This window comes from Toxotes jaculatrix, chromosome 19 (genome assembly GCF_017976425.1).
Source record: "Toxotes jaculatrix isolate fToxJac2 chromosome 19, fToxJac2.pri, whole genome shotgun sequence".
In the NCBI taxonomy this organism is placed as follows: domain Eukaryota; kingdom Metazoa; phylum Chordata; class Actinopteri; family Toxotidae; genus Toxotes; species Toxotes jaculatrix.
Genome location: NC_054412.1, coordinates 21,353,205 through 21,371,544, shown reverse-complemented (window position 1 = coordinate 21,371,544; position 18,340 = coordinate 21,353,205). Strand labels below are relative to the sequence as shown.

Here is an 18,340-nt window from a genome sequence, read left to right as displayed (position 1 = left end):
GGAAAGCATCCAAAATTCCAGCAAGCCACTTTAGGCCACCACAAAACTCAGTACTCAAAATTAGACCCCATTTACTTAAGAAAATAGTTTATGAATCAGAAGAAACTGAAAATAAGCTTAAAATACTACAAAATCTCATACTCACAGACTAAGATTGACAATATAGATAAAATGAAAAAAAATTCTATATGATTAGTCCTAGCTTCTATCGGAAAAATACAAAAACAAATCAACTGCTCCCGTCATAAAAAAAATAAAAAAAAAATAACTGGATGTCAGTTATTTCAGTTTCAGTTCCAGAAAAAGGCAAAACCAAAGAATGCTGCAAATGTTACTGGCCAATCTCCACATTGAACATGGAGTATAAATTGTTTACTTTCATGATCTCAAAAAGAACTGAACCTTTCCTGCTGGACTTAAGTGAGAACCATACAGAATTTATGTCAATAAATACTACAACGACTACTATGAATAATACGACTAAATTTACACAACATACTAACAAACAGCTAAGTGCAGCCCTGATCAGTCCTTTTGCATAGTTAACTGGCCTTTTTCGTGCTAAAGAAACACAACAGCAATAACGGTTTACTGTTCTCTATGTCTACAGGGATACTTTTGCTGTAATGTTAAATTTATTGAAAGTGAGCTTTTATTGAAAGTTGTCAAAGTCAAAATAAAGGACATCATTGCATATTTATTTGCAATTGTTTTGTTTATTTGGAAGTTATAGACCTTACGTACCACGGTTGAGACTGGGCATTCTTCTTCTGGTACTGATGTTGTAGACATGGTAGACTGTGAGCTGAGTAATCTGGGCAAAGTGGAAGACTCAACAAAACCCAGAAATCTTCTGCTGAACAGATGAGCAAAAGCTGGAATGCTGGATGAATCGGCTACTCTGGACAGGCGTGCTTCCCTGGCCTCTCCAACACACCAACCGGTGTGCGTGTGACGCAAAAGCGTCGACTTAAAGTGGGATTAGCGCTGAGCGGTGCGCTCCACACTGCGCTCAGTCTCACATGCACCGGCACAGGCGCTGAGGAGCGTGCCTGGAGAGCGGAGGGGACGGGCGCGCTCAGGCTGCTCACAGAGCTTCACAGCGGGAGCCACATGCTCACACGCGCACATCTATGCATTCATTAGATACTGTCGGCGCTTTCGGACACACACAAGGAAAATCATAAGATCCGTTTTTGTGCACAAACTGCGCCTCAGCGTGATCTTCTCCGAATGAACAATCATGGGGGAATGGACCATATTAGAGCGTCTCTTGGAGGCGGCTGTCCAGCAGCACTCTACTATGATCGGAAGGTAAGAGTTACGAGAAAAGAAAGAAAGAAGTGCTTGTCTTTCTCTCTTCTGTAAAAGGTTAAGAGTTTTCGTGTGGAGGTCAGAATGCAGCCACGTGCAGAGATGAAGAAAACCACATACAATATTCACAAGAAGAAGTCCTGTTTGATTATTCAAACCAAAGGTTGTACAAAACGTCCAACAGAGGGGGTCACGTGATTTCATCTTTGAAGATAATGTTGAGGGCACGTGTGTATATTTACATTAGGAGGAATTAGACTGTCAGAGGAGCACCGTCGGATTAGACTGATCATTTTTCCATTTCAGCACTGGACAGGTCCCTCAGTGGACAGTCGCTCTGGGTCAAATGCCTCCCCGTCACCTTACACAACCCCCTCCTATACCTGACTGATGGTCTGCCTGTGGAAACGCTCTTTAATGAGGCACCCTTCATAAAGGGTTTATAAGGAGTGGCCTTATCATTGGCTCATAAATCATTAATGCTTCAAAGATCAGTTATACACCATTAATGAGGCAGGTTTACTGGTCAAACTGTCTCCCTGATGAACTGAAGAGCAATCTCTGGAGAGATTTTCCAAAACCTGACAAAAATATTTCTTATCCCTTATTATGGTTTATAAGTGATTTATAAAGCATTAGTGAAGGATCATAGTAACCATTACTTAGGACAGATTGCCTTTATTTTTCTAGGGCTGAGATTTGTTTTCAAACCCTGCTCATGTTCATTTCTCAGAATAATGGCAGAAGCTGTTAGTTACCACTTAGAAACCCTTTATAGGATGATGTTTCAGAAAAGCTGAACACTGTATGTTGTGGAAGGAAAGAATCCAACTTTAAACATGGTTGAGACAATTGTGCACCTTTCATTTAATATAATGTTAAAGAAGTTTGGTTTAACAGTCAAAGATAATTCTAAACAGTTTTCTCAGCACTCACAGAGGTTCATCGTTTTGAAACAGCTATGCAGCTGAAAACAACACTCAATAACAGAAGAGGATGTTTATGGGTTTTGGGCATCTTGAGTCGATTTTTTTCCCCTTAGGTATTTGTTTCCATGTCAGTACAACATGAAAACTTTGGAATTTGGAAAATCATGTACTAATGCTTTCTGTCTGTTTGACAACAGTCTGTGTTGCATACTTGCTTGAGGTAGTTCATCACAGAGAACACCGCCCCTGCATTTACTGTTGTGTAAATGACCTAATCACAGCGAGTAATGCAGCTAAAGTGCAGCTTGATTTGAATCACCTGCACTCAACACACTATAACAACACTAAAAGCAGAAGCGATGTTCACCATGATGGATAACTCAAGCAGGTTTAAATTCTGCAAGTTCATTTTCTCACAGACAGTGTACTGGAACCAACATTTATGGCATTATGGAATAATGCTCAGTAGAAATGTAATTGATAAATGTAAAGGGACATGCAGTGAAGAAGCTAAAACATACAAAAGCAAACTAGTGCTTTCCTCCACCTGTTCACTACATCACTGACTAAAGCCTTAAACACGAAACAACCAAAATATAAGAAGTCAAAATATAAGTCATTTTAAGCTATGCCTCTAATACGAGCTACAGCTCAGCATAGACGACCTGACATCTCCCATTAGGGGTTTTGACCCTGTAAAACAAAAGGACATCCACCTCCAACACCACATTACCAATTTCAAATAGTAAATGTGCTGATTTTGAACAGTTTAACCAGGAGGATTTTTTAAATTATCTAGTATTTGTAGGAAAAAGAGCAGAGATGAAAAAAAAAAAAATATATATATATATATATAACGTGTAGTTGAAATGCTGAAAAGCTTCCTCTCCTGTCATCTCCCTTTGGCTGCAGATGAAACCTTGGAAAAAAAATGGAGAATGCTCAGATTAAGAGTTATCATCACTAAATTTGAAACAGGGTGTGTCCTGCCTTTTGGCTGTGCTCCCACTGAAAGCTCACCAGGCAGTTACAGGCATATATTCCATTGAAAAACACAATCATGCTTGTGACATGACATGACAGGTTTAATATCACTGAGACTAATTCTGACTTAATGATAAACTCCAAAGAGTTTCCTTAAAGAAGAGACCAGGATCACGTGTATTCAAAGGGGCTCAAGAATATAACTGTTTTATTTTGGGTGTGTGATTTTAAGGCTGGTCCACAGAAAGGGAGTGTTAAACTAACTACTGTAAAAGTGAATATATTTCTTTTGCTAATTTTTCCACAGGATCCTGCTGACCGTGGTAGTGATCTTCCGGATTCTGATTGTGGCGATAGTCGGAGAGACTGTGTACAATGACGAGCAGTCCATGTTTGTGTGTAACACCTTACAGCCGGGCTGCAACCAGGCCTGCTACGACAAGGCTTTCCCCATCTCCCACATCAGATACTGGGTGTTTCAGATCATCATGGTGTGCTGCCCCAGCCTCTGCTTCATCACCTACTCTGTGCACCAGTCTGCCAAGCAGAGGGAGCGGCGCTATTCCACAGTGTACCTCTCTCTGGACAAGGACCAAGACTCCATGAAAAGAGATGACAGCAAGAAGATCAAGAACACCATTGTCAATGGAGTCCTTCAGAACACTGAAAACTCCAACAAAGAGGCAGAACCCGATTGCCTGGAGGTCAAGGACATCCCCAGCTCAGCCCTGCGAACCACAAAGTCAAAAATGAGAAGGCAGGAGGGCATCTCCAGGTTCTACATCATCCAGGTGGTGTTCAGAAATGCACTAGAGATAGGGTTTCTGGTGGGTCAATACTTCCTGTATGGATTCAACGTCCCTGCAGTGTATGAGTGCGATCGATACCCTTGCATAAAAGATGTAGAGTGCTACGTTTCCAGGCCCACAGAGAAGACGGTGTTTCTAGTCTTCATGTTTGCGGTCAGTGGCATTTGTGTGGTGCTAAACTTGGCAGAGCTCAACCATCTTGGCTGGAGGAAGATCAAAACTGCTGTGAGAGGAGTGCAGGCCAGGAGGAAGTCCATTTATGAGATCCGGAACAAAGACTTGCCCAGGATGAGTATGCCAAACTTTGGGCGCACTCAGTCCAGTGACTCTGCATATGTGTAGCACACATGCATGATGAGGCTGAAGGACAGCTGTGTAGTTATCAAGAAAGACAAAAACATTTGGTGAAAAAAAAATCCTTAAATTATTAGTATATTTAGGACACAGAGGTGAGAAGATTTCCAGTGAAAGCCAACAGCTTTCAGACATTTGCTGTTTCTTGAAACTCTCTGAAACAAAGCAGACTGCATTAGAAACACATATAATTCTCTCCCCATTTGCAGAATGTTTTATTGATGGTGATTCACTGAGACTGGACATTTTCTACAAGATGGAGCATTTATTTGTCAGGATATTGATTTTTTTTGTTTCTGGCCATTGTTCATGGTCAAATGTATGTGGACACCCCAACATTCCAGCCATAGGTGATAGCTGAACATCAGTTATGGCACCATGACCATTAATGTGATGCCTATCAGTCTCCACTCCTCTGATTTGGAACCTGGCTGCAGGGATTTGCTCCCGTTTAGACACCAGAATGTCAGCTCCTCCAGAGCCACAGGACAGTATATAGCTGGAGAATTGCTTGTGACCTCTACACTAACATTCATAAGTAAAATAAGTGGGGTGCTTTTTGAAGTGGACCTTAGGGACCTATCCCAAACCATGTATGCTTTTGACCACAGTGTATCAGATTTCTGAGGTTTCCTGATGTCCAGGTGGACACTGAGTATATTGTTGCACTAATAAGACAAATGAACATGCCTATCCACTCTGAGCTGGGATGGTGTTTCACTCACATTCCAGTGGTTTTAAACACCACTTATACAGTAAAGCACACAATCTGGCAGTTGAAAGGGCAAGTCTGTTCTTTGCGATAATACATAACACTCTCCTACTGTATATCTCTTATGTCAAAAATCTGTCTCTTAGGAATCTCATTGATTTGGATGCCTGTGCTTGCACCACTGACCTTAACCTAAATGATTAACCTCTGCTTATATATATATATATACATACATACATATATATGGGGGGTTTTTTCAGTTACACCCATGCCGCAATTTCTTTCATTTGTGATATTTGTTGTTTCCATTTCATCAAGTGCCATACATGTACATGTATAAAGAGTCATTTCTATCTAGAGATATAAGAAAATCATTATCATGAAGAACTGTATGGAAATAGTGTGCTGCTGTCATCTTGGATTTCCATTTGCAAAACAAAAACCAGTCAACCATTACATCTTCCAGGGTTATTGATCTGATTCTAATCTGGACTCACTTGTTCTTAATCAAGTGAAGCATAAATTTGAATTATGATTGGAAGACAGGCGATGCATTACTGTCGCTGGTGCTACCATCAAGTATAATCTAAAGCAGCCACTGTTAAACAACTGTGGAAACATCTATAATAAAATGAAAGTCACATGAACAAGATAAGTGTGGTGTGTGATGTTTAGGTTTCCAAACAGCTGCCTACAAGGTCATCAGCAGCTGCCTTCCTGTTGGACTTCTTGTACATGGAGAGATGGGAAATTAAGATTTTGACATTCTGAATTGAGGTGGACCTCCTGACTTTCATACTCTGTCTGTGGCTCTGAGCTTCAGATCTGCTGTTTTCCACTGAAGACGTAAATGTTTAACAACTTCTCACAAATAGATTGTTTCACAAAAGGCTCAGCAATTTCCTGAAAGAGCCGCTCACTGTAGTTTTCATCAAAGAAAAAGAGGCAAATTGTGCATTTGATGATGCTTCTGAGAAAATGCATCTGCCTATCCAGGAAGCAGAAAATATAGAATGTAGGATAGACAGTATGTGAACTGGTATATGATTGAGTGTGTGTGAAGGTGTGTGTGTCAGACAGGAGGCAGTGCAGCAGGGTGAGTAGGTAGGTCGTGCTGCCAAGATGACTTGGCAACTTTGAGAAGAAAACTGGAGGACAGAGCCTGACACATCAGTCTGAGCTTCAACAAACATGCAACACACTATCAACCGCACTCATGCACACACACACACACACACACACACACACACACACACACACACACACACACACACACACACACACACAAACAAACCATTTGATTAATGTTTTGTAAACATAAAGCATGGAATAGTGATTTATGTGCTAAGGAGGACATTTCAACATCTTTAGAGTTGTCTTTGACAGCTGAAAACCAAAAAATATCTTATTATATTATATTATTTCTAATTATTACTCACCTGGTCGCTGGAGAGTCTATGTTCAGATCTCATATGTCTCAGGTCTAAGTACATCAGTTCACACCTGACTGTGCATCTCCACATGTGTCTCTGGTGACCACCTGTGATCAGATCTCACTTCTATATGCAAATAAGCATGTACATCAATTCTGTTTGTAAAGACCAAATCTGTTGTTGTTTTTAACTGGCGGGAAGCAGAAATGTGAAGAAAAACAAAACAAAAACAAGTTTTTGTTCTGAATCTTTCTGTAACTTGCTTCAGGTTAGAGATCTCTGTTCTTGTGTTCTCATTGACATGTGAAATGCCGTCAGTCATCAGTGCTGCAGTCCCAAATCCACAGACATGGGGAGAGCAGTCACAGACAGCTCTGCCCATTTTATACAGATCTCACCACACTTGATGAAAAAGTAAGACATAAATAAAAATGAGCCATGTGGGGTATATTTGGTTTTATTGTAAAAAATAGATTACAGCATGACTGGAGTCTAATGCCTTGCTCCACTGTTTGAGCAAAAAAAAAGGAAATGAAGCCCCAGTGCCTGGCTCTATAGGATGAGCATCCTGTCGAGCTGTCATCACTCGCACAGACACCCTGATGTTACCTGCGCCCTCTCTGAGCTTCATGACTTTAGTGGAAATAAAGCAGCTGGTGTAGTTTTCAAAAATGAAACAGCATCCCAGGAGTCTTAGAAGGGGTGAAGAGAGTTTAGTGATTTAAAAGTTACAAATGCATATGTAGCATGGAGAATTACCGCAACATTGAGACAGTTTTAGACCTGGCAGATTTGTTTATCGGTTTCTGATATTTCACCTATAACACAGAAAAACAGGGCTACATCCTGCTAAAATTAGCTGGGCTGCGAACACACACAGTATGTGTTCACAGCCCAGCTAATTTTAGCCTCGCTAAGCTCTCTCCCTGCTCTGTGAACACAGCATCTTTTGTATGCAAAGAAGAAGACAGAAGTCAGGAGTGATCCACTGTGACAAGCCTTGATCTGATGTCAGAGCTTTGTTCTCAGCATGCTTTTACTTTGAAAGATTTAAGCATAGTTCACACAGTATAACATACTATTTTTATACTGCATCAGGACAAAGACACATTTTCACAGCTGATGTTACAGTTCTCTTCTCTTGTATTCTATTCTATGATTTTATTTTCCAAATGATTACGTTGTATCCTATTTCTTTCTACCCTAGGCCATGTCACTTTCTTGCATTCTATTTTGTTCTGTTTTATCCTATTGTGTTTTGTTCTGTTCTTAAGGAGACATACTCATCATCCATTGTCACTGTGAGTGAGGAGAGCCCAGGTTTGTGTGAACTCAACTTCACTATTCACACTTTACTCAGATGGTGATTCAACTGATATTCCAAACACATTTCATTACATCAAAGTTTTCAGATGATACTACACTGTTGCCTTTGTTAGGTACCAAAGATGATCCTTCAGTCTTCAGATTTGTATTATTTTTTGCTCTTTATTATAGTCTCATGCAGTAAGAAATCATTGCCTGGTACAGTTGTCTTTCTGTTAAGCTTACAGCTACACAGACCAGACTGCTTTCACAGGACAACATTTTTGCCAAAGGGTCCTGCATAGTATACATGCACACATGACTGTGTCACAGTGAGGAAATAAGGTCTTGTTATGTTTTGTCCTGTGCTATGTTGTCTTGTGCATTCCGCTTTTATTTTGTAATCTGTCCTCCCTTTGTGTTCCAGGTAGCTTGCCCTTCCTCTTGTGTTCCTGCCAGTCTGATTGTCTTCCCTGCCCTGATTGTTTCCACCTGTTCCCCATTACCTAGTGTCTATATATTGTTTGCGTCTCCCTTTGTTCTGTGCCAGTTTGTCCTGTCTCTCGATAGTAGAACTAGCGTTTTCCTCGTTCTGTCAGGTCACGTTCACAGTTTACTCATTCTAGCCATTGTTTTGTTTTGTCGGTACTTTGTTTGGTTTATTTCATTATCAAGTATTTTTCCTCGCTAAGAGTGATTTTGTGTTTTGTCTTAGTCTTTTATTTTCTAGTAGCTTTTCCTCGCTAAGAGTGATTTTGTGTTTTTTAGTAGTCTTTAATTTTGTTTGTTGACTTTTTGCCTCGCCACGAGAGAATTTTAGTTTTGAAATAAAGACTGTTATTTTGAACTCCTTGTTGAGTCGTGCATTTGGGTTCAAACCTTGCTCAGTCGTGACAGACTGTATATGTGCATGCCCTCACACACTTTTCTTCAACTCACATTACAAGATACTTTCACTTCCTGGTGACAGCCTGAAGGACCATATTCATATTCTTCTTCATAATCAAAGTCTTCTAAATGAAACAAATGATGCAAGATGTCAAGTGACCAGGAACACACTTTAATATTAAATATCAAAATTAGATCAACATTCCCCCATATATCAGCATATGCTCACACACTATACATGTATTTGAACCTGGAACCCTCTTGCTGTGAGGTGCCACAACTGTACATCAATAACAAACAATACCAATTAACCAAGTTCAGTACAATTTCATATTTTCATTCAACACTTTCTTTATCACTGAACAACTACAAGGTCATTTCACCTATTATTTGTGGATATTTGAAGGTTCTTACATTTTTCTACCACCCATGATTAAATACAATGATCATTCATTGTCCAAAGTCATAACAAAAACACCTGAATTATGGACCAACTTACTTTTAAGTTAAGAGGCTGAAGGTGGTCTTGCATTCTGCTTTATGCTGCACAAAGGTTTGCATCAAAGGCTCAATGTCCCAGCTATCAAAATGTCCTGATGGACACGCAGCAAAACCATGTGTGTTAGTCTTTTTTGTGTCATGGTACACCTTTCCCATGTTTTTAGCTGCCATGTGTGGGAGAATGGCCTCCCAGAGGAGACCAAAGACACAGGCAGACAGAGAAAAGGTTCCATAAACTTTTCCAACTCTCAGCAGTTTTTGAGTGTATGGATGCCGTGTTATAGTATCTCTCTGGGTGGCAGCTTTCATTGTTGGCACATGACTGTGCCAAGGTGCACCCCGCCTCTCTCCCAGTGTCAGATGAGATCAGCTCCAACCCCCTGGAGAACCTTCGTGAGCACAGCTAAGGGATGGATGTATGGATGAATGGGATTACAGTAAAGTTGTCCAGAGTCTTTTATTCTGTTCTATTCTATTTCATTCTGCTCTTCTTGTTTCATTTGTCCTACCTCGCTCTGTTTAGACCTGGCATTAACAGGCCCCTCAGGTGATCTCTAAGTACCTGGAACATGACATGGAACAGACCCAGTCTGTGTTGTTTTGATTTCTTCCTCTTTTATTTTCTACCAGACTAAGCCCAGCAAGTGCTTTTCTGTCTCTGGTTAAAAATAACAACAAATTTGGTCTTCGCAAACAGAAGTGATGTGTATGTTTTTTGCACGTAGAGTGGGTGATCAAATCACCCAAGACACATGTTAATACCTGGTAACAGGGCCTTGCTTGTGGTGTATCTGGCTGTTTTTGACTCTCTTCATCTCAGACACTCATGTCCACTTTTAGCTCAAACACCATAGTGTTTAAAATTTTAAATCGCCTGAATTTCTTTTCTTGTGCGCGTATGTGTGTGTGTGTGTGTGTGTGTGTACACTCAGGAGAATATACAAACCAGCCAGACCCACTCAGACCCTCTTCAGATACGCAGCCACTGAGCATAAATATTCATGCCCCCGCAGCAGCTACACTTAGGATCAATGGCTGTGTCTGTAAAATACAGCAAGACATCAACTGCTGAGGTTTTGAAAGAAGCTGTTGACCCAGTTCCGTCAACTGATAAACTGATAAAACTGATTCTCTGCAGTTTTTCTAAAGGCGCTTCAAAGGGCTATATGTGAGTTTTTGCTATTGCTACCAAGCCAGTGTTAGCAGTAACAGATGTTCAGCATCAAACGGAATTCCATCACTTGCCAAGTTAGCATGCTAACCAGACAGCCCCAGCCCATGTTGTCACCTTCCAACAGCGAGTCACTCTAATGTCCAGTCAGCGTTGAAGAAGTAGCTCTGCTCAGAGGGTGCAAATGTAACGATGGATGAAACTCTTAGCAAGAGACCATTGTCACCACCCACTACCAACAAGAAACCATATTTGGTTACAGAGAAAACATACATCTAGCACCTTTAAAGTGTCAAACTTATTCTCCCACTTGAGATTTCATTTCAGATTTCATTTCTGGATTTCTCAAATAAAAACTGTAATTAATCTGAAAACGTATTGTTTTACCCAAGAAGTTCATGTGAGGTTTTACAGAGAGCCCTGTAACCTGATAAGTTAATTGATAAGATAAGTTAAGATAAGTTAAGTCAAGTCAAAGTCAACTTTATTGTCAAAACCATGTGTACAGGTCATACACAGGTTTTGAAATTGCAGCGCTCCCTAGGCCCACAGTGTTACAGTAAAAGATAAATAATTAAAGACAGTATAAACATAAATAAACATAAACAGTATAAACACACAACCAGTCAACCAGTTCTTTGCATTATTGCAAGTTTCTAATGGGATTAACCTTAATTAGCAACTACTGGTTTGTCACTGTTTGCTAGCAAAAATAGCTGTCAGCAAGGCTGAAAATGAGACACCTGCTGCATGAATGTGTCACTAATCTCGACTGATAATAAAGGGAGGAAAGTGAAGATATGAATGCTGCCATATGTGTTGGATGAGTGAGTATATCATGTGAATGTAGCTGAGGACTCCAGTTGGCCTGCCTGAACTGACTCACAGGCTTTGCTTCATGTGTCCGACAGAAGTTGAGATATCCTTCATGGACCTTCATCTTAACTAAATAATCAAATGGCACAATGTGAAAAGAGAAAAGGGTATGTGTGTGTGTGTGCGTGTGTGTGTGTGTGTGTGTGTGCTTGTGTGTGCATCATTGTGCATTGTTGGGAGGCTCTGCAATGATTCACAGCACTTACAGATGTGATGGTGCATTTGTGGGTGAAGGGGATCTCCAATTCTACCTATCAGTGAACACAGCATGTCCTTCAGCACTGAGGCCAGGCTCCAAAGGAGCCCGATCAAGCGGGACCACAAAGTCCCAGGGGCCATCCATCAGAGACAAGGAGGAGCAGTGCTGAGTGAATTACATGGGAACCACGCCCATATTTCCATGGAGACCTGTAGCCTATGATGGATCACCAGCTGGCAGACATTAATCTCCCCCTCATCTGTCGGCACTGCAAAAATAGTCAGTTCATTCAGTATGTCATCTTCAAATGAACCACTGACTTTGATTTCTGGTAAATATCTGAAACAAGTTCAACAGCTAAGAAAAAAGGGAAATGATTTTTCACAGTTCTCAGACAAATATGTTACTAAAACGGATAAAAGGACAAAGCTGCTGTTCTTTGGCGACATCATCAGCTCGGTTACACTGTATATGGAGGTGGGGGTTTGAACTGCTGTGACAGCCATGTGGTTTGGCATAGATGTTGTGGCTGTGCTAGAAAGATCCAATACAAGGGGGGGGCAGAGGTTTGACTCTTTAGTTGTAATATTTTCCTCTCTGTCTGCTTCCTGTGTTTGACATAAATTCCTCAATATGAAGACTCTCACTCTGTCATATATCAGATTAGAACAACATAGAAGGATTAGTGCAGCTTGGCAATGAATGCAGCCTTGCTGCATCAGTTTGAGATTAAAAATGTGAAGCAGTGCCTTTTCAATGTGTTGCTGCATGATGGGTTTTCTCCCTGATGGGAGTTCCAATGTGTCAGTAATTTCCCCCCTGCCTGCTATTTTGTTGGCTGTTTTCTTATTGATTACTTGTCTTCTTGGACCCTCACACTCTGGCGACCCTGGGAATCAGCTATAAATCTGGCAACACTGCCATCTGGATAATAAGTCACCGAAAGGAGCCCGGACTCTTCTTCTGGTATCTCGTGGCTCAGGCCTTGGCAGCGACCTCAGGACAGACCCATCAAATTTCTATAGCTTTTGAAATTAAAAAAAGATTAGTCAACCAGTTCTTTGCAGAGTAACAGGGGTTGTTCACTCATTCTCTGCTTCTTCTTGCCATGTTACTAACTCTCTTGTCATTCCTGCTTTTCAGTCATCTGATCTGACCTGCCCCCCAACTCACCTGTTCCCAATCCCCTAATCAGCTCCTAGTATGTATGAGTCTTTTGTGTTTTCCATGCTAGCAATCCAGTCTTGCTTATCTGTTTTTGCCTGTTGCTGAAGCTCCTGACCTGTATACTGTATGTTCATGTCAAACATCTGTGATCTTAGTGACTTTGACTGTTGCATGTTTGTTGTTGCCAGACAGGCTGGTTTGAGTTTTTCTTAAATTTTAAGCTCATTGGCTTTACACACAGTGGTAAACTAACACAAGAAGCCCACAACCTGAAAGAACACAAACCAATTCTAGTGTGCTAAGCATAATCAAAACAAGCAGCAAACCACTGTAAATCGCAACAGACACAGGCAAGAATGCTTACAACACACACTATTAATGACTAAAGTCTCTGCCCAGAGACACAAGTGTGTGCAGATCTGTCCAGTTGTTCCGGAGTCTCGCTCCTCAGGCAGTCACTGTGAGCTAATTTCCTTGGTGGCACTGGGAAAAGAACGGAGCTGACTTGATTGGAGGAAAACGTGATCTGTTATCTCCTCAATGAAACATTTTCATCCTTGTAGAGGCAGAGATGCGGCACAGCTGTTTCCTTTGGATCTTGAATGGCTCTTACAGCAACAGCCCACAGGGAAGAGAGTGGAGGAGCGGTGCAAGTCAGCTGTTATTACCTGGGTGACATCCCAGCCACGTTGCAGGAAACAGGGTTTGAATTCAAACCAAATTTCACACCTAGGTGAGGTTGGCAGGATCTTTTTTAACTGATGGTCACACAGTCAGGCCTCTGGGCTCCCTGTAGGCCCTCTGACACAAAGGTGAGGGCTCTGATGAGGACTCAAATGCACGACTCAAGCACACAGGTAGGAGAGGCAAAACACAGGTCTTTAATCCAAACCGGGTCGGTACACAGAGAGGCAGTCCAAACACAGGCAGAGGTATCAAAGTCGCGAGGCAAAGGGAAAAACCGTAAGAAGCTAACCAGGTCATAACACACAGGGGAAAACACTAGGAAAGAATGCTGGAACGCTTGACTGAACAAAGATGATCTGGCAGAGAACAAAGATGAGGGCAGGACTTAAATACACGGGAAGGCAGGAACACAATGAGGCACAGGTGAAGCACATTAGGGGCAGGGCAGGTAATCACTGAGGCGGGATCACAGGAGGACAGGAAGTGAATCTACAAAAAAAAAGACAGGGGGTTAGCATTTTCAAGGTAAAACAGGACATGATTCAGGAGCTGGATGTGACACCCTCTATTGTTCTGAGCACATTGCTTGAGATCCCAACAGGGCCAAGATTATACATGACTGCAGGGGAATCTGTCTTGGAGCCCTTTAGGTTTGTCTTTTAGAGCCCTAAAAGCATCTGGGCTTTTTGAGAAGAGATTACAGATCTCTGGGGATAGCTGGCATTTTGTGATTGCCACATAAATGACGCACTATTATTGTATCATCATGATTCTAAATGTAATTTCTGTGTTTGCAAACTGAATAAAGAAAAACAGAAATTCTGCTCATTTTCAGTTTGTTTTCCTTTTTTTTTTTAATGAAGCATTTATTATTATCCATTACCAGGGAAGATATGAAGCATCTGCTGATGTCTGTGGGTCATTGAAGTCATTGAATGCAAAGGATGTTCCACCAAAAATGAAATATGATGATTTAGTTTGACTTAATTTATTTCCCCTAAAATTTGGGTAATATGTGTTAAAAGGGCTGTATCTCCCACACAGTTCTTTTTCTATTGATGTAAACTACTCAAATGAAAGTTGAGCCTTGGATGCTCTACCACCAAATATGTCAATCAAACATGTTTTTCTTGCTGTAATCATTTCTGCTCTTCAAACTGGACCTTAAAAGATCCCTTCCTTAGAAGGAGGGATCCGTGAAGCAGCTCTACTGTCAGCACAGGAAATGCATGCAAAAAAATAAAGTTTCAGTGTAGAAGTGGGCATGTAACTTCAGAAAAATGTGTGTGTGAGACTTTGTAAAGTAAAACAAAACTGCATTGATAGCTAACGTTATGGATTTTGTTAAACCTGTTGTTTTTCTTTTTTAACTTCTACTTGAGATAAGCATATTCTATTTTCTTGAAACCACAGTTCCCATCATGTTTAGTCAATGAGCTGGGTGTGGGCTTCACCCTTGACTCTGTATTTTAACCTAAATTTCTTTACATTTTGGTGGTTTTGGAAAGTAATGAAGAATACTGAATAAAATGTGTTTTTATTACCAAACTATTGAAAAATATGATTAAAATATTTTACTATTAATACCTCCCATTAAAAGTGTGCATCCATTTGCTAAGTTGTTTGAGGTTAGTGAGGTGTTTGTTACCAAACACTATAGAAAAATACGTCAGTTTTCTAACAGTTGTGACGACACACAGGTTTAGGGAAACGTCATGGTTGAGGGGATAAGAGGAACTACATCAGCATGATGACAAAAATAAGCACCTGGACCAGGCTGGTGAACAATGATATCTCTGGTCTTAAAGTCGACCCATCCATCCACCCAGACCTCCTGCACAGACTTTGTGGCTCAAAAACATCACCACCTGACTTCCTCTTCTTCTCCCAGCAGGATTCCCACTGTCACTAGAGCTCTTTGTCCCCTGAACGTAAATATAGGCTGTTTTAGGGCACTAGCTGAGACCGAGACAGTGAAACGAGATATGGGCTGTGTTTGACTCTGGATTAGAAGGAGCCCTTCATGGGATTACACCCATTCTGTACTTACATGCTTCCATACACACCTGTATATGTTGAAGATTTGATACACACACTCACACACGCACACACACGCACGCGCACACACACACACACACACACACAAAACACTGTACTATTGCAGCAGATGTAGATATAAAGTTAGAAGTGAGAGGACACCAGGCCGTGTCCTCTTATTGTTGTCAGTCTGGACCTCTGTTTCAGTCTGGACCTGTGCTTCGGCCTGAACCTGTGCTTCAGTTTCATCAACTCATCTTAATGCAGGTGTAAACATATAGAACACATTGCGGTTAGAGTGGAAGCAGGTGTGTCTGTCTTTGTGAGGCAGTGTTTTGTCATTTGGACTCTAAACTCTTGGTGTTATTGTTGCATATTCAAACACTTGCCATTTGTTTTTGACTGTAATTTTTTACATTGTGTGTGTGTGTGTGTGTGTGTGTGTGTGTGTGTGTGTGTAGGCGTGTCTGTGTGCATATAAATATATGTGTGTATTTCTGTGTGTGAATATGGCCTCTCTGAAAAGGGAAGCAGTGCTCTCAGTAAATCCTGGATTTACCAGAATTTGTTATGCTGGACCAAGGCCCTTTCACTGGACATCACTAATTACCTGAAAACTGCTTTTCTGGCTCCACTTGTTAACTGTGATCTGAACTGTTTCACTTCTTCAAGATGCTGGACAGATTACCTGCTGAAGAGGCTTATGAACCTGCAGTCCATTTTTGTCTGCTGATACTTCCTCTCTCCACACACAGGCACAAGAGCCTGATGTGGCCTGAGTGTGGTTAAGATAGGCCCTGTGTGGGTGACGTTACCAAGATTAGTAGTAGAGTGTATGGCAGGCTACTAAATGTAGTGATAGTGATGCAGTGTTTACTAATCCACTTAGACTGTGTAGCCAAATAAAGACTAAGTTCCCTGAATAATCTTGTCTTCTGAGAAGTGTCCTGTGTTGTACTGTGAGTTTAACACGTTTTAGTTACTTTTGCAGAATATAAATTACGTAAATATATTATTCCTTCCAGGTACCTCCACTTGCAGTGCTTACAAATTGTCTCCCCTCTCTAATCTACAGAGAAAGAAATCTGTGTGTGCAGTAGATGGATCTTCCTTCTGTCTCTCAGATGTCTTGGCTGGTGGTGCAGCAAAGGTCACTGTGTGTACACACTGTGAACCCTGGTGTGAACCCTCTGAGCTCAGTGATAACATGAATCCTCCCTGTGCTGCTGTAGAGGCCACTGGCCTGGTCTGATGGAGACGATATGACAGGAGGCCACACTACACCACACATCCTCCACCACACACATATACCTCCTCCTCCACAATCACAATATGAAACTGACACCAAAGGCTAAATAAATTAAAGAGTTGTAAGAGAATACAGTAAGAAAAAGAAAAAAACAAATAATTGTTTTTTATTGTATTAACATACTGTAAACCTGAAACTAACCTTTATAAGGGTGCTGGGATGGACAGAGAGTTTACAGAGGTTGGTAGTCACAGTGCAGGCCACAGTAAAAGAAAAAACAAAAACAAACACAAACAGGTAATACAATAAAGCAATTTTTTTTTAAACATGAAGGTGATCAGTATTGAACTGCCAAGAAAAATGGTCGAGGAATGGTGAATACTCTGATGGTTGGCTGGTTTGTCTGGTATTTATATTTATAACAAGAAAAATAACAATAACAATAACAATAATATAAAATAAAAAGTAAAACAAATAAAATAAAAACAGGGAGGAGAATAATATGTACAATAATATATACAATGTTGTAAGAATATAACCTGACAGGTGTTCAGTGTGTACATTTATAATAGATAAATAGTTAGAGCCATGGTTCTCTAATGGTGATATGTACAGTTGTGCAGCAGTGTGTAGTTATGTACACAGAATATACATATACACATTCATATACACATAGACACATAGTTGTAACAGTGAACAGTGAACTCACAGTTGTGCTGAAGTGTTCATCTGTCACACAGAGGTGAGCTGTTGTACAGTTTTATTGCAAACGGTAGGAATGACTTCCTGAACCGTTCCTTCCAACAGCGGAGCTGAATGAGTCTGTTAGAAAACGAGCTCCTCTGTCTCTGCAGTGTGCTGTAGAGGGGGTGTGATGGATTGTCCATGATGGAGAGAAGTTTGTTCAGCGACCTCCTGTTCCTCACTGACTCAAACGTCTCCATGTCCTGACCAATGATGCTGCTAGCCTTATGGAAGAGCTTGTTCATCCTGCCTTCATCTTTGGCACTGATGTTGCTCCCCCAGCAGACCACAGCACAGTAGATGGCACTTGCAACAACAAACTGGTAGAAGATCTCCAGCATCTTGCTGCACACACTGAAAGATCTGAGCTTCCTCAGAAAATAGAGTCTACTCATCCCCTTTTTGTATACAGCATCAGTGTGGGTCTTCCAGTCCAGATTACAGTTCAAGTGGACACCTAAGTACTTGTACTTTTCCACTGTCTCGACCTCCTCCCCCATGATGATTACGGGTCTGGGTCTGGCTGCAGTTCTGGTCTTCCTAAAGTCGACGACCATCTCCTTGGTCTTCTTGACATTTAGGAGCAGATGATTCCTGCTGGACCACTCCACGAAGTTATCCACCAGGTGCCTGTACTCTAAATCCTGTCCATCTCTAATACACCTACCACCGCAGTGTCATCAGAGAACTTCTGCAGGTGGCACGATTCTGTGTTGTACTGAAAATCAGAGGCGTACAAAGTGAACAGGAACGGTGACAGTACAGTCCCCTGTGGGGCTCCTGTGTTACTCACCACCACATCAGACAGGGAGCTCCCCAGCCATACAAACTGAGGCCTATCTGACAGATAGTCAGAGATCCAGGAGACCATAGATGTACTGACACCCATCCCCAGCAGCTTCTCACTCAGCAAAAGAGGTTGGATGGTATTAAAAGCACTGGAGAAATCAAAGAACATGATCCTCACAGTGCTTCCACTAC

At 41.2% G+C, this 18,340-nt stretch overlaps 1 protein-coding gene across 1 annotated transcript; it reads left to right on the top strand.

The window, feature by feature from the left end:
* Positions 1–1,243: 1,243 nt before the first annotated feature.
* gjd2b (gap junction protein delta 2b) lies at positions 1,244–4,378 on the top strand. Its single transcript, XM_041064641.1, has 2 exons — positions 1,244–1,314; positions 3,535–4,378. Exons 1-2 carry the CDS (start codon positions 1,244–1,246, stop codon positions 4,376–4,378), a joined length of 915 nt encoding a protein of 304 aa, XP_040920575.1.
* The last annotated feature ends 13,962 nt before the right edge of the window (positions 4,379–18,340 follow it).